General features: G+C 41.6%; 1 protein-coding gene across 1 annotated transcript in view; it reads right to left on the bottom strand.

Moving 5' to 3' along the window:
- Positions 1–17,086, bottom strand: part of LOC116507190 (dystonin-like) — a 216,370-nt gene that overhangs the window by 19,206 nt on the left and 180,078 nt on the right. The window contains exons 10-16 of the mRNA XM_032215161.1: positions 10,727–10,839; positions 10,017–10,123; positions 8,089–8,208; positions 6,465–6,560; positions 6,237–6,364; positions 1,748–1,841; positions 28–182 (exon numbers count right to left, since the gene is read on the bottom strand). Coding sequence (XP_032071052.1) covers positions 28–182; positions 1,748–1,841; positions 6,237–6,364; positions 6,465–6,560; positions 8,089–8,208; positions 10,017–10,123; positions 10,727–10,839 — 813 coding nt within the window. The remainder of the gene's footprint in view (positions 1–27; positions 183–1,747; positions 1,842–6,236; positions 6,365–6,464; positions 6,561–8,088; positions 8,209–10,016; positions 10,124–10,726; positions 10,840–17,086) is intronic.

Below are 17,086 nucleotides of genomic sequence, written 5' to 3' on the forward strand. Positions count from 1 at the left end.
CCTAAATAGTAACCCTAATGTATGTACCTTTGGACCAATTGATCCGCTTGATAATATTTTCCATCAGTAAGAATCTGGGCATCCATGACTTGTTGGCGGAGAAGATTTTCACACTCAAGTAGATAGCCTGCGATCTCAGCTTCATTCTGGAACTGCAGGCCTGCTTCTAATCGTTTCCTCTCCTAAGTTTAAGCAAACAAAAATAAACAGACAAGTAAGTTCTTCATGAGACACTTAGGTTCTGCTACACTTGTAATCTTTTTTTGGGACAGACAATAATGTGATGCTCATTTAGAAATTTTTCAGATGCTCGTGTCTGAAAAATACGTTGTAAGATAAAATCAATTATCATGAAATATATGTTAATAGCTTAATTTTAGATCAACTCTTTATTACGTCAAGCCGAATTTTCAATATAGATTGCTCTCTCCAAAAACATTAGTGTACACAAAGAGTAGGTTTTCCATTTAGATAAACATACCTGCACATACAGAACTATTTTGAAAACTTATCATCGAAATGATTAACTAATATTATTTTCCTATATTGAAATGCTTTGCAAGAGGTTGTTTAAGCAGCTGTGATTGCTTATTTTCTGAAATGGATACAAAGGAGTGTTTTTTGTTTTTTTTACTGGATAAAACATGAGCCAACTGGATTTATTATTCAAGATGAAATTTCCCGTAAAGGTTTCCCCTGTCCAATCATTTTCAACTCTAGGGGGCAGTGCTCATCTCCGTTTCTTAGCTAAGGGAGCCAACATTGTCCAGACATCATGTAATTATGTGGCTAGCATGACTCTAAGCCAAGGCACATGGAACGCTGCTACTTTCCCAACTGAAGTGGTGCCTATTTATCTACTCGCATTTGCATGCTTTTGAACTGCTAGGTGGGCAAGAGCTGGGGCAAGTAATGGGAGCTCATCCCATTGTGTAGCACTTGGGTCTCAAACCCGGGCTGTCAGCTTTCCAGCTGACAAGCTCAGCATGTTTAACCATATCTCCTGAAATTTTAAATTCATCATAAGTACATGAATTTGATATGGTAGCTATCAATGCCAAAACAAAGTATAATCCCTTGACTTTTGATGTATTTCAATTTTAAAAACTTTTACCTATTCTTGAACATTAAAAACAAATATCAAGTTCAGGATATATAGTGGGAACACACTCCGTATTCTTAACTTGAAATATTATCTATTAACACTAATGCCTATCTAGCATTTTTTTTTTCCTTTCTGATAGATAAAATATTCCTGAGCATCTTCTACCTCCTCCAAGTTTACTGACAGTCTTCAAAACTGAAGTGAAATTATAACAAGCATATATTGTGTTCCTTTAAAAATGATGGGTGGCCTTTGAATATATGTTCCCAATGCCTTATTGACACAGAAAAGTATTTTTAAAGCAGAAAGGTGGCATAATGTGTAAAAGATGAAATTATGTTGTTAGTTAATTCATTGCATGCCTGATGACACTTCCATGGTACTCCAAAATGAGCTATTAATAAGTACAGTGAATTCTTCCCATCTTTCAAATAATTCTTGAAAAGTTTTCATAATTCCCGTTTTAAAAACACAAAGCCTGAAGCCGTGGAGTGTGATTTCTTTTGGCCATCAGGTAAGTTACCTGAGTGTACAAGATCTAAACAAAGATGCTGCTGTCCTTCTACCCTTTATCCAATAATCCACGTGGGTTTTCAATTTAGGGGGAAAAAAGTCAAAAACTAGATATTCAACGCTACTTACTGACTGCGTAACATTTCGAGCAAGCATTAGTTTGTCTTCGCAATTCAGGCTGTCCCGCTGAACTCTGTTTGCAATTTGCTGCAGCATGTCTAACCTAAAGACATCAAAGTTAAGACAAGTTCCATAAGGCTGATAATACCTTTTCCCATACAAGAAAGCAATTATTTAACTCTTACCAAATAAAACTGAAACCTAATCTGCCATGTAACATGAAAACTTACCTGGATCCTTCCATTGGACCATTGCCGAAGCTTATGCACGAATTAACGAGAGTTGGACCACAGTTAACAGATACGAAGTTTTCATTAGAATCAATGCTAGTTCGGGTACTAGTGCTATTACTAAAAGAGTCGCTACTCTGGTAGCCATAACTGTTAGCATTCATTTTTCATAGTCAAAAAGCTCCTTGGTGGTTTGAAAACTGAAAGAAAAAAGCAGAATGCCTGCAAAGGTGCGCAGATATCGGAAAGGAGCTGGCTTTAAGAGCAGTTCCACCATTGCATCCTTAAACAGGCTTTAGTGAGCATATTCAAAATCCTGTAAATATTATTCCTCTTCAGATTTTGCCTTCAGCTATATATGCCAATGTGGGCTTGGCTTCTCCAGATTTTTAAGTGCCTGTACAAGTAGGGACTAATCAGAATGATTAGGGCGTTAACATTGAAGGAAAAGTGCCAAATACCTTTAGGTAACTGTCATCCAATCTCAGAAACCTAACTGATATGGGACAGGATAAGAAGAAGATCGTGCTTTTAAAGACCTGCAGCTCCCAAGTTGTAAAAATATATATCAATCAATAGTCATTCTATAGCGTTGTATTTTTTTTTTAATGAAATGATTCATTATTCATTATATAGTTGCTTTTTACATGGGATACACTAGTGGTCTTTCATTATTCATCTTTCATCTGTCTTCATTTTGATCCAGCTATGCTCCAACTTCATGTGGTTTCTATAATTGCTTATATGACAGCCAAAACAGGACCAGCATTACAGTTCATCTTGCACAAACTACCTTGCACAGAATTCAAATTAAGAACGTATTTATAAATGTTTTTGTTGTTCTATTTAAACAGGTTCACTGCGCAATTATTGGGGCAAAAAGATTAGAACTGCAGATTCAATGGTTATTTTTGCAAACAGCTACCGAGTGGCTAGGCTTGGACACTAAGTCAGTTTACTGACTGCTATAATTTTTTTTTTCTATAAAATGTGGTAGCGATTCCTTCATTTTGACTGTTTGGCATTAAAAAGATTTTGAACATGTACAGACAAAAATGTCGGCACGTGCAGGTGTTCTGATTTCTTGCTGGCAAGAAGTATCAACATTATATCCAACCATTAGAATTCTACAGTCTTTATTTTGTTAAGGAAATTGAGGCCGCTTCTCCTTCAGCCCTACGCTTCCTTTAACAGCAATTATTTTATAATGAGTCTTATTGTTCAACGAATCCCTATTCTGTAACTGACCCCCAGTTTATATTAATGCTACTCTAAACTGTTAAGACTAGGCTTATCATATATGAACATTGTGATGATAGCAAAGATAGAGCAAACTCAAAACTCTTTATTTGCATCTAGTTATCTAGAACTAGATCAAATGGAAATCTAGAAATCAAATGGATTTTTGCAACCCAAATACAGAATATCTAGTAGTTTTGCAGCCCAAATACAGAACATCTAGCAAAGACTGGGCCATCTCACTCTAGCTCTTTGCCCACTAAAGTTAACAAATGCTACCGCAAAACTACTGAGACACTTTCAACAACTGTGATGCAAATCCTCCCCCCCAAAAAAACTTAAGATGAAAAAGTTGGGCTTAATGATGGCAGGAGGGGAAATACTACAACCTGGATTGAGGCACACCTTTCCATGAACAGCAAGGATGAGGAACTTCTAGCTGGCCCATCAAATTAATCAATTTCCCCACAGACCTCAAGCAAGGGCCCCTCCCTTCTCTGCCCATCAAGTCCTTTTCCTACCAATTATGAACACGTATTACTCCAAGTTTTTGTTTTCCTAATGAACCCAATGTATACTGAGGGAAATCTTTAAGAAGTGGGAGGGATTCCTTTGGCTAGCATGTAAAGAAGAAGCAAAGCCCTGAACGAAAAGGATAATGCTTTCGCTCTCTTACTTTGTTAAGCTGGAGACACATCTGGACAAAGTCAAAGAGATCAAAAGGCAAACTAAAAGCTTCTTGGTTGGGTAATGTGAGAGAAATTCACACATTGATAAAATATTAACTGGTTAAGGTTCACAACCACTCTATACCCACGTAGCTACCTACCTACAATACATACATACATACATACATACATACATACATGAAGGACAGCATGGTATTAATAGATACTTGAGGCACTCTCACCAGCCTTCACTAATCTCTAGACGTTTGTTGGTTTACTTTCTACAAAATGGATATTGCAGTAGCAACAAATATCAAGCATAATAGCAATAGCAGTTAGACTTATGTACCGCTTCATAGGGCTTTCAGCCCTCTCTAAGCGGTTTACAGAGTCAGCATATCGCCCCCAACAACAATCCAGGTCCTCATTTTACCCACCTCGGAAGGATGGAAGGCTGAGTCAACCCTGAGCCGGTGAGATTTGAACAGCCGAACTGCAGAACTGTTCAGTCAGTTGAAGTAGCCTGCAGTGCTGCATTTAACCACTGAGCCACCTCGGCTCTAATGATGGTATCTTGTCTTTGCGTCCATTTTTTTGTTGCTTTCAGTAATTCACACGATATCTTTTAGCCCAGCATTTTCCCAAAGATGAATGTGTTTTGGGGAGGTTCAGAAGCAGGTATATGATAGGGGGGGGAAGTCCAATTTTGACTCTGTCCAGCCAGAAGTATTTTTAGTACTTGCATGATAACATAAAGAAACCTAATGTTCATGTCACCATGCTAATGACATAATTGTGCGATTATGTCATGATTCTGACTCAAGTACTCAAGTTACATAATGAACATGTTATACCCCGCACTTTATTTTTCATATAAATGCCCATGTCCATGTTATATGCCCAACAGAGGGATTCCACTTAAAAATATTTGCAAAGAGGCTACATTTCATGTCTTTCCCACACATAGATTTAGTTTACACAATGACAATGGTTAAAATAACAAAACTGGTGAATTTCTTTGCATGATAGCATATATCCAGCTCTAGGATTCAAAAATATGCTGCACACAAAATGGTGGTCTAACTCTCATGGCTAATGGGACAGACTTTAATGGGGAAATCTGTAATACAAGGGGGAAAACGGTGGACAGATAAGTTCAGGGATAATTCAATTGCCAGATTGCATAGAATGTGCAACATTGCTACTTTGCATGCCACTAAATTAATAAAGTCAATTATTATAAGATACACACATATATGTACACACATCTATGTACATGCATCTATGTACACAGATAGATGCATAGAAAGAGAGAGAGAGAGAGAGAGAGAGAGAGAGAGAGAGAGAGAGAGAGAGAGATAGATAGATAGAGAGATAGATATCTGGTATAAATCATAACTCTTGAAAGGCAAGGATCATACTTAAGATGAGCATCGTAACCAGTGGAATAGGCAAAGCCATTGTTTCATATATTGGCCCAAGCAAGATTTTCATTTTTTCCTTGAAAGGGGACAGGGAATTCATTATTTTTCATTGTTAAATTTATTTGGGTGCTGAAGGTGCAGCTTTCATCTCTTCTCTGCCTCAGACTAGCAGGGAACATAATGCAAATTCTCAGTAATTATCCAGGAGGCTCGGGAAGTACCGAAAAGACTACCAAGACTGCACATGGCCTTGGGGAATGAGCCTGTTTGCTTTGATTTCATGGCACACAATGTCCTTGGCATCAGTATGAATTTCCTTGAGCAGACACCATGGCACAAGGCTCTCATAAAATCTACCAGGACTGCCTTTCCAAGGGATTTGGTCTGCCATCTCAGTTGGGGGTCACCAAGACTTGGGGTAACCACCACTTTAACCCTCTTGAGGCTTCTGAGAAAAAAGATGGTGAGAGCCCACTCAATCCAGTAAATGCCCTGGTAAACTTTGGAAAGTATTATCTACTTTTTGCTGGTCTGTGACCTTAATTAAAAAAAAATAGATTATCTACTCAAAATTTGGTCAGGATTGAAACATACACCTTGAGAAAACTGTTTTAACTGTAAGCAATGTTTTATAACTGGAATAATTGTCCAAATTCTGATGGACAAGGTTACAGTTACACATTTGCTATTTAATACAGAACTCTGCATAAGCTGCTTGATAATTATGTCAATAAAAATAAGCATAAGTACAGATATTTGTTCAGTTTAAAAGCAACATCCAATGAACGAGCTCGCCTGACAATTCATTTCTACAACGGAAATTTTGACTACCTTTGTTTCAAGATTAAAGAAGTCTCTGACTATTATGTTAATGGATCCTACTGAGCAGTTTCAACCCAGCAGAGAAACATGCCTATAAAACAAATAATCAACTCACCTTTCAACTTCTGGTCGAAGCATTTTCTCTCTTTCCAACATAGCAATAATTAGCTTCCCCCATTCTTTTTCAATGTCATTTGGGTGGTAGCCTTGAGGAAGCTTGATACGCCCAAATTCAATCCAAACCTTTGAAGGCAAGGAATAATTGCATAAAATCGAGAAACCAAATCAAGCAGAGAAGTGAGAAATAAATCCAGCCTGAACCCGTCCAAACAATATAGCTTACCTCTAGTAGTTTATATAGATGCTTGATTTTTGATTTGTCTATCTCCTTTGGTGGGATTTCTGTTTCTTTAAATTGTAAATATTGGTTGTAAAGTGCCTAAAGGAAAATAAACATTGAAGTCTTTACTGAGATATTCTGGTTTACTAAGGCTTATAAAAACTTGTCAAGCTCATCACTTTGAAACCAAATTGTCTAAACTTACTTAATATCAAGAACAAAATAACGCGAATTTACAAGAATAGAGAGAATTAAACGGTAGGTTTCCCATTCAGGTTTCCTTTGGCCATCTTGGTTCTCTAAGTCCAAGGTTAACTTAAATCTTCTACCCGCTGGTGTTCATGGATGGAATCCCCATAGTTAAGTGCTGCAGAGAATTCTGTTTGATGTCTCTTTTATGAACAGGACAAGAATCCAAACCGCTAAATTTGTGTTAGCCGTGGCAGTGGCTTGCGCAGCCTCAGATTAAAATGCAATTCTAATGCCTCCAAGCCAGGGAGATGCCCATTATTGCTTAATCTTTACATGAACACTGTTTAGATTTGTGGCTCCTTCCCAAGATTCTAATATCTGGAATCACTATGATTATACATAGTTGATCAGAAATCCAGCTTTTTTTCCATTGCCGTGTAATAGTAGATTGACTAAGGGTTTATTTATCAAATGTATATAGCCCACCCATCTCAAGAACATGTGATAAGGACAGAAGATAATCCATTGGTGAGAACTTCATGCATAAAAGTTACGTTTGTAGCAGAGGTGGGTTCCTACCAGTTCGCACCAGTTCGGTAGAACCGGTTCGTCAAATCTACTGAACCGGTTAGAAGAGGTTCCACCAGTGGACCCGGAAAGCAGGCCACACCTACAGAAGAGATTCCAAAATTTTTTGAAATCCACCACTGGTCCTTGGATGTGATTATTCTACACTATCATGCTCCTATTTATAAAACTCAGTGCCTCTGTGAAAGGTAAGGATGACTACTGCGTTTGTGGTGCAATCAGAACATTGCGTGTGTTGAAGTTGTTTTAACGCAAACCAAAGATGCCTTTTAAAAAACAAGTTTACATCATATTCTTACGCAGGCCAGTGCTGGGTGTGAGGTAATTTAAGGTGGTTCTGACAAGTGTCGTCGGCATCTTCATATCCGGTCACATGGGCGGCAAGCCACTCCCACAAAGGAGGCCACACCCACAGAGTAGGTTCGAACAATTTTTGAAACCCACCACTGGTTTGTAGGAAAATAACATGAGAGGCAGAAGGAATTTAACCTAACATTCTCTCTGACATAATGGTTTCCAACATTTTTACTTAAAGGGACATGTAATACTGCAAACTATGCCAACCTTTTAAGTTCCCAGGAGAGCTGTACAGGCATATTTAATTCACTCTCTTCTGTACCCACTCTGCATTGGGTTGGAGCTGGCTTTGGGAAAATTCTGTCTTTGGGAAAAAGGCAGACCCTTCTTGATACAAGAATTTTATGTTCCAGCAATGCCATTTAAAGGACATGGGGGTTTTGTGAATCACTATAAATGAATAGGCGGATTACTCTAAAGGAGTAGTACCTAACATTCTTTAAAAACTATATTCTGGCAATATAAACAAATTTTTTTAAAAAAAAATCACCTTGAGTTCTACAGGATTGTTCGGAAATGCTCTGTCACTCATTATTATGGCATGGTGCCTAATCCATTGGATGAGGTAGTTCACCATATTCTGGTATTCAATCCATTTGACTTCAACATCCTAAGGGAAGCAATAATAGTAACACACCAATTGTAAAGGCGCTGCTTGTCAATTGTATCTGTTGCATTAGAGATAAGCAACCAATCAGCTCTATCTAACTCAGTCCTAAAGTGTCAGCAAAATTACAATTTAAATTGGCCACGTCTCCTTTTGCACACAATTTTTGAAGAACATTGCAGAAACTGGATCTTTCAGCCCTATACTTCTTTGGCTTCTGGTTCAAATTCTCCTCCTCCTCTCCTGTACCCAGTATAATATTTTGCTCATTCTTTGCCCTCTCTCCTTTATAGCACCTCTATACCTGTAGCCCATGTATACTTCTGTTATCTAATTTTAGTTCTCTTATCTACTGTAGTTCAACTGATTTATACTTCTAGCACTTCCCTTGCTTACCCTGAGAAACAGTCCATCCTTATTGTAAGCATTATACTTAATTTTTGGGGCCTCTTCTGTCAATTTCCCTTTTTTCGTTTTTACCCCCCACCTCCCCCAAGTGACCTGTTTTTAACTTCATAACTCTATCACATCAGGTCTTTATGCTTTCTTTCCCCACATGGCTGCGCTCTAGTGCAGAGGTCCCGAACCTGTGAGCCGCATCCCACTACTGGGCTGTGGCCAATTCGCAACCAGGCCACATGAGTGCTGGGCCTAGCCCCTTTCTGGATCGGGATGCTCTGTGCACAGTCACTCATGCCCTCATCCTTTCTCGCCTGGACTACTGTAACGCTCTCTACATTGCGCTGCCCTTGAAGAGCACCCGGAGGCTTCAACTGGTCCAGAATGCGGCTGCGCGGGTTATCATGGGGGCACCTAGGTGCTCCCATGTTACACCCCTTTTAGGCGGCCTGCACTGGTTGCCGGTTTTCTTCCGGGTGCGATTCAAGGTACTAATTATGACCTTTAAAGCGCTCCATGGCTTAGGCCCAGGATACCTGCGAGACCACCTACTGCCACCGGTAGCCTCCCACCGTCCAGTGCGATCCCACGGAGTTGGCCTCCCCAGGGTGCCGTCGGCCAGATAGTGTCTGCTAGCGACCCCCAGGGGGAGAGCCTTCTCTGTGGGAGCGCCTTCCCTCTGGAATGAGCTGCCCCCAGAGCTTCGTTATTGTCAATTCTAATTGGGTTTGTTTGGGATATTCTATTTAATTTTTTTTTTTAATTGTATTATGTGTTTCTTTTAATGTTATACGCCGCCCTGAGTCCTTGGGAGAAGGGCCACATATAAATCTAATAAACCAAACCAAACCAAACCAAACTCCCACGAGCAGCAGGTGACTCATTCAAGCGGCGGGTATGCGCGCCCGCTGCTCATACAAACATGCATGTGCCTGCCCTTCACATAAAACCATTCCCTTTCCCCCCCCCCCACCCCATCCTGTGCTGGGCCACCAATCCGGAAACGTTGGGGAACACTGCTCTAGGGGATGAGCTTGAAGAAGAAGTCCCACTCATACACTTAGTGGCCAATTTCCTGATATATTTTAATTAGGGTCATGTCCAAGGGGGCTCATTTCAAAATGTCCTGGCTCAAGTGTTTAAATATCAGATAAGCCCAACAGAACATGGCATCTGAAGAAGGAAGTGGATTCACTTTCCCTGCAGGGAGAAAGTATGACCAAAGGGAGAACTCTCACTTCTTAGTACTATCATTCTATGACCTCGTTATTCAAGTTGTTCTCTACGGTAAATAGCAGTTATATAAGTTTTGCACCCCAATCGGACAGCCCCACACTCTTAATGTTACATAACGTTTCAGTATTTCTGCCTAAAAATTGCTGTTGAGTGTATAAAACTACTTTCCTACTTACATGTGCACTGATGCCTTCACCACCTTCAGGTACTTTGGGAAATGCATCATAAAGTGATGATACATAAGTGATGACTGACTTCTCATCTGGCGAGGACACATCGACATCTAAAATGTACAAGTGGACACAAGCAATAGCAATAGCAGTTAGACTTATATACTGCTTCATAGGGCTTTCAGCCCTCTCTAAGCGGTTTACAGAGTCAGCATATAACCCCCACAGTCTGGCTCTTCATTTCACCCACCTCGGAAGGATGGAAGGCTGATTCAACCTTGAGCCGGTGAGATTTGAACCGCCGAACTGCAGTTAGCAGTCAGCTGAAGTGGCCTGCAGTACTGCACTCTAACCTGTGGAACGATCTACCCGTAGAGATCCGGACCCTTACCACTCTCCCGGCCTTCCGTAAAGCCGTCAAGACCTGGCTGTTCCGGCAGGCCTGGGGCTGTTGATTGATATCCAACCCCGCTTAGATGGAATGGATGATGTGGACTTTTAACTGTATTTTTTATTCTTAAATTTTAAATGTTTCTTTTGTCTTGCTGTGAGCCGCCCAGAGTCCCAATGGGAGTGGGCGGCATACAAATTTTATTAAACTCTGAACACTGCGCCACCTCGGCAATGTTTACAATACAGCTACCACAACACCAGGCTTCCTGTTGAGCTTTCTGAAGCCCGTCCAATCAAACGGTATTTTCAATTCATCAACTCACCTTCAGGATCCAAAAGCCGGGCCACGCCAAGTTTTTCAGCTACAAAAAAAGCATGCTCTAAATTTGCAAGGTTGCTTTGAACAGCAACAGTATTCATGTCGACCAGGTCCGGCCTGCAAAAGAAAAGAATTTAATCTGCTTTGGGAGGACAGTATGTGAACGGTGGTCTTCCTTTGTTTCTGAAGATGAGGTTTTCCGTGGCACGTCAAAACCGCGGTCCACTAAAGCGCGCCCGATTAAAGAGCGTACGTGACGTCATCAGCAGCGCAACAAGAAAGAAAAAGGGCGCTTTAAAAAGCGCTTTTAAAGCAAGCCGATTCACATAAAAGTAAGGGTTAGGGTTAGGGTTAGGGTTACGTTAAGCGTTAGGGTTAGGGTTAGCGTTAGGTTTAGCGTTAGGTTAAGGGCTAGGTTTAGGGTTAGGTTTAGGGTTAGGTTAAGGGTTAGGCTTAGGGTTAGGTTTAGAGTTAGGTTTGGGGGGGTTAGGTTTAGATTTATGCGTTAATTTTAAGTTTACCGCTCACAGCGTGCTGTTTTCGTCGCGCTGTGATGACGTCACGTACGCGCTTTTGTCGAGCGCGCTTTAGTCTACCGCGGTTTTGTGGTGGAACCGAGGTTTTCAAGGGAAATGATGAAGGTTATTACTTCAGAGGAAAGGGACCCTACATTTCAGCTTTTCGGGTCCCAGACAGAATATTCTGTCTGGGGGGAAAAAAAGATTTACTTTTTTCAGATGTTTTTATCACGAGGGAAAGACAGAGGAGTGGAAACGTGTAGTCTTTCACACAGATAAGACGCTGGTTGAAATCAGAATCCCTTGTCACTCTAAAACATTACCTCTGGATATCTTACGATTATCCAGAAGTGCCTTATCTCTTCTGCCTTTTCTAGATGGGAAAAGTGGTGGGCAACATTTGAGGAGAGGAATGGTTCGAAATGATGAGACCTTGAAGCTACAGCTTATGATGAAATTGTCTTACTATAATGAAATTCCCTGCTTCATCATGCTTGTCAACTTTTTTCTGTACCTTTTATGTTTTATTGATTTTATTGCAAGTTTCTTTGACATGCCACCCAGAGAGTACCCAGAAAGTGTTGAGAGGCAGGCTGCATACAAGTTGTTGTTGTTGTTGTTGTTTGTTGTTCTCCTCCTCCTTCCTCTCTTTCACCTCCCCCCACCAAAGTTCTGCTTCAACATGTTCATTAACAATAAATAGTTCACTTTCTCCCTATTTTGTCACGTCATCTTCTTACCAAAAGAGCTAAAGAGAATCCTGACCATTCATGTGACAGAAAGACATGGGGAGAGGGAGAGGGAGAGGGAGAGGGAGGGAGGGAGGGAGGGAGGGGGAGAGAGAGAGAGAGAGAGGGAGAGAGAGAGAGAGAGAGATCAAGAAAAAAAGGAAATTAAGACAGGAATGGAAAACATGATGATGATCAGATGTCTGTAACTCCAACAAGCCCTTGTCACTAGCCATGCTAGTTAGTGATAACAGAAATTGAGTCTTAAAACATAGTGGTCCCTAAAACTTTAGGAAATACACTTTTCCAATTCCCAAATGGGTGGGATGATAAATTTTAGCCAGCATCCTTTTCCTGATGATCATCATACATTTCAGCTGGGATACAATTAAACTTATAGTCACCTCCAGTTGTCCAAGAATTAAAGACATTAAGCTAATATTTATTCTTCCTCAGTTACTGGCTGAAGTATGCTTTTGCTGTAATCGCTTAAATAATGGGAAAGCTGTGATTTTTTTTTTAAAGGAGGACTTTAATCAAAGGTATCAATAACAACCCCCCAAGCTCTGCAATTAATCCCCTATTATCCCCAATTTAAACTTTAAAAGTTATTAATTCCTTCAATTGACTTAGGAAAACATTATCTTTGGATGCAACGTCCAGATAAATGAATTATGAAATTCATTATAACAATAATGGACATGAAAAATAAGTCTTTTGTGTCACTAATAGATTAATCAACAATGATGTTTTTGAAGCAAATGTATTGTGAAGCAGCAAAAAGGAGAAAATCTATTTAAAAACATACAGATGTTCCTCTGATTCTGCCGACTTCTGAGCCTTTTCACATATGTTGCTTGGAATGAAGCAACTTGTGATATGCAAAACACAAAACTATGTCTATTCAGCTGCCAGGTTTTCAAAACAAGAAAGGGCAAGCTGTAATATATTTGCTATCTTTTTAGTGGGGGTGAGGGGTGCCACTACCACCTAAGCAAACTGCAGAATGTTTTTCTTTAATTCAAGAAGAGGCAAGCTGAAATTTGCTCTATGACAAAAGAAGGTGACTCCAAGGGCAACCAGTTTGTGCTACAAATTTCAAACTTATTACCTCCAGTTGTTGCATGTAATGAAGCTCAAATCCATTGAGTAAATTACTCACCGGAATAAATGCATAGGGAAATGTCCCCCGAAAGAAAAATCAGACAGAAAAAAAGTATTTGCCTCTTTCACCTTATCATTGGTACCAGGGGTGGGTTTCTCGCTCCGTTCCAACCGGTTCGGTTGAAACGGGGCCGGCGGCGTCCTCGTACACGCGTGCGGCGCACACATGCGTACTAGCGTCTGTGCAATGCTCCAGCTGCTCCTGGAGGATCGTGCAGGCGCTGTATGCGTCCTGCGCATGCATGGAAGCGCAGAACTCGTCAAAACCGGGTAAGGAGCGCGGGAGGGCGGGTGGGCCAGTCACCGTTCCCAGAAGTTACTTACTTCCGGGTTCGCCGACCAACCGGTTCGCAGGGACCGCCGCGAACCGGTTGAAACCCACCCGATTGGTACTAACTATCGTTTAAAATGTTAATATTAGTTACAATTACCTTCAGCCTCACTTTATAAATAATATAGTAATGAATATCTAAGATAACTATGATACCTATCCTAAAGGGGTATTTTAAAATCACACACCTATATATTTATGCACGAATAGTATTTGTTAATTATTAAAGCTTTCCAGCTATGATAAAATACATGTCAAAAACACATGTAACATGCACTTGTTCTACATATGATAAAGATGCATTATTCAGTCTTTATAAATGTGTGAGTCATTCTACAGCAGATTTCTCCCTAAACCTACCAGAGAAAATATATGAATTCAAAGAAAGGGAAAGAGCAGGGAGAAAATGTAAATTGCTTGTATTGTGATTGTTTCTGACACTAACACTGGCGATACATCTCTCTAGTTTTCAATGCAGTAATATATATTTTTCTAGAATTTTCAGTCTTGCTCTAATTTCAACTATAACCCTATTTATTCTAATGTCAATGGACACAGGTTAAATGTTTCCTTAGCTTTGGAATATAAAAATAGTCCGTATTCAACTCCAGCTACTGTCTTCTGTTTGTCAAATGAAGCAGGCCAACAGTTCCAATATCAAATTAAGATAAAAAAAATATTAATGGGTTTCATAAGGCCTCATAACAGATACCATGTTTCCCTGGAAATAAGACCGGGTCTTATAGTTTTTGGACTGCCAAAAAGGCCAAAAGTCTTAGTTTTTTGGGGGGGTCTATTTCCCCCCCCCCATTTTTCCCATATCGGAAAGGGTGGGGGCAGTGAGCTGCCCCTCCCGCTTTGCCCCTGCATGGCCTCACTAAACAGCCGATCTGTGCCGCTTTTCGAGCCTGAACATCCTCCGCAAAGCAGCTGAGCATGCACGTCTTCACTAAACAGCTCCGCAAAACAAAACCAGTGGTTTAGCAAAGACACGCGGGCTCAGATCAGCTGTTTCGCGGAGGATGTCCAGGCTCCAAAAAGGGCGGCGGTTCTGCTGATCTGACCCTGCATGTCTTCTCTCAACAGCATTTTCCTGCCGAGCCTTCAGCGTTGCAATCCTGGGGTACGCTGAAGGCTTGGGCGGGGGGGGGAGCCTTACGGTAGAACCAAAGTGCAACCTGTCCCTTTCAAGCAATCAAATGTCTGTGTGAGAGAGAGAGAAGAACAAAGAGAGAAAGGAAGAGAAACGAGGGAGAGGAGTAGCAAGAATTGCAGGCAACACTGTTTGAAATGGTTTCCTCTCTGCTGTTTATCTCTCTCTGTCTCTCTCTTTCACATAACCACCCACAGACACATTTATTGAGAAACGGCAGAGGGCAGGCAACTGGGTAATGGGACTGACCCTCCCCTGCCTCCAGCTTGGCACCTGCTCAGGGTAGTGCCCCGAGGGCCAGCAACTGCGTGGGCGACCCCCACTTGGCCAATGCGACAAATGGGACTCCCTCACAATGCCTTCTCTCCCATGTGAAGCAGCGGTCAGTGACGGATCCGTCTGTGCAGCTATAAAGCGGGATTGGCATGGCCGGTTCTTGCCCGAAGCATTGACAGCCGGGCTCAGGTCGGAGCCACCACCAGCCAAGATCAGCAGGCCAGAGTCGTTCAGCTGGAGGCACGCTCACCCCCTTCACTAGGCCTTATTTTAGGGGCACCCAAAAAATCAGGGGAGGGCTTACTTTCAGGGTAGGTTGTATATTGGGGAAATGGGGTATATAGTTGGTTCCATGTATAATAACCCTAAAAGAATGATTACAGCGTCACTTATTAATCTAATTAAACGGAACAAAATCTATATTTAGACAAAATTTTATCAACAATTTCCACTGTAGTATATCGCCTGCTGTTTCCACATCTGATGAGACCACCATTATTCATTTCAATATTATGTTTAAATGACCTCTTACAAAACAAGATTGTGTAAAATAAATAATCAAAGATTGGTCATTGATCATCCGTCCTTCTATCCAAGCCATCTCAATCACAAATTAAACTCTAGACAGCTTCTAAAATGGAAATATTAAAATTAAAACAACAATAATATACCCCAAAAATTACCAAGCATTCTAATTGGGAAAAACAACAAACCACTGTATGCACAGAACTGAAAAACAAGATGGTGGTGCCTATGGTAACACCCAGGGAACTGGTTCGGGGGCATGGCAGGCCTGGGTCGCTGGAATGCCAAACCACTACTAGTTTGGCCGAACCAGGCCAAACTGGTAGGAACCCACCGCTGATCCAGGCCATGTGTAATACTATGCCGGAAGCACCTTAGGAGACAGAAGTAAGAGCTGCAGACTAGTTAATGGTTAGATAAGAGGCAGCTAAGTCCACAGAACGAATCTGAACATGGCAAACTTCTCAGAAGGGACCGTCCCTAGTGACTTGAAAGAATCAGTTAATAAATAAAGTTGGAGCTAGTACCTCTGAGTGTGCTTCTTGCTTGCATTACCTTCCAAGGCTGACACATTGAAACAGGACTTATACTACACTCTCTGTTTGACCCAGGATCGAGGTGTAATGCATATCACCTGCATTTTGTCGAGATTAGATTCCTATAGATCAGGAGTGCCAAACTGAAGGCCCATGGGCCGGATCTGGCCTATGGGGTGCTTAGATCTGGCCCGCCATGCCACCCTGGAAATAAGGAAGGACCAGCCCGCGGTGGCTCTGCAAGTGAAAACGGAGCCCTGTTTTCACTGGCAGAGGGTTGCGGGAGGATCCCCCACAGCCCCGCCTGGGCCAACCACAGGTGCCCCCGACATGAGTGATGTCGAGTTGGCCATAACCACAGCCATCTTGGCCATACCCACATTGGGCACGCCCACCCAGCCCCCTGAGGTTAAATGCAACCCTGATGCAGCCCTCAATGAAACTGAGTTTGAACTCATTCAGTAGCTTCATGCAGATTTGTTTATTATTAAATTTATACACCATCCATCTGACTATCCAAAGCAACTGTTACAATGCAATAGATGTTAACTAGTATTTGGAAGATTATCATTCCCTGTAAAACCTGCAAAGTCTAAGACTGAATGTCATCACCCCAGGGGTGGGTTTCAGGTGGTTCGCGGCGGTCCCCGCGAACCGGTTGGTCGGCGAACCCGGAAGTAAGTAACTTCCAGGAACGCCGAAGGATCCACCCGCCCGCCCGCGTTTCTTACCCGGTTTTGACGAGTTCTGCGCTTCCACGCATGCGCATAACGCATACAGCGCCTGCGCGATCCTCCAGGAGCAGCTGGAGCATCGCAGAGGCGCTAGTACGCATGCGTGCACTGCACGCGTGCACGAGGACACCACCGGCCCCGTTCCAACCGAACCGGTTGGAACAGGGCGAGAAACCCACCCCTGCATCACCCCCATCACAACCCAACTGAAACTGACCCCAGAGGAAACACCACGCCCCTGTGGTATCATCTATAATTTACCTGCCACTGTCAACATTTTCACATGACTGTTTAAAAAAAAAAAATCAGACAAGAGCTTTTATAGTCTGCAGAATCTTTGCCAGGCTTCAAAATCAGTTATACACGCTTCCGTGGAAGAAATAGGAAATGCTTTATTTT

This window comes from Thamnophis elegans, chromosome 4 (assembly GCF_009769535.1).
Source record: "Thamnophis elegans isolate rThaEle1 chromosome 4, rThaEle1.pri, whole genome shotgun sequence".
NCBI classification, from domain to species: Eukaryota; Metazoa; Chordata; class Lepidosauria; order Squamata; family Colubridae; genus Thamnophis; species Thamnophis elegans.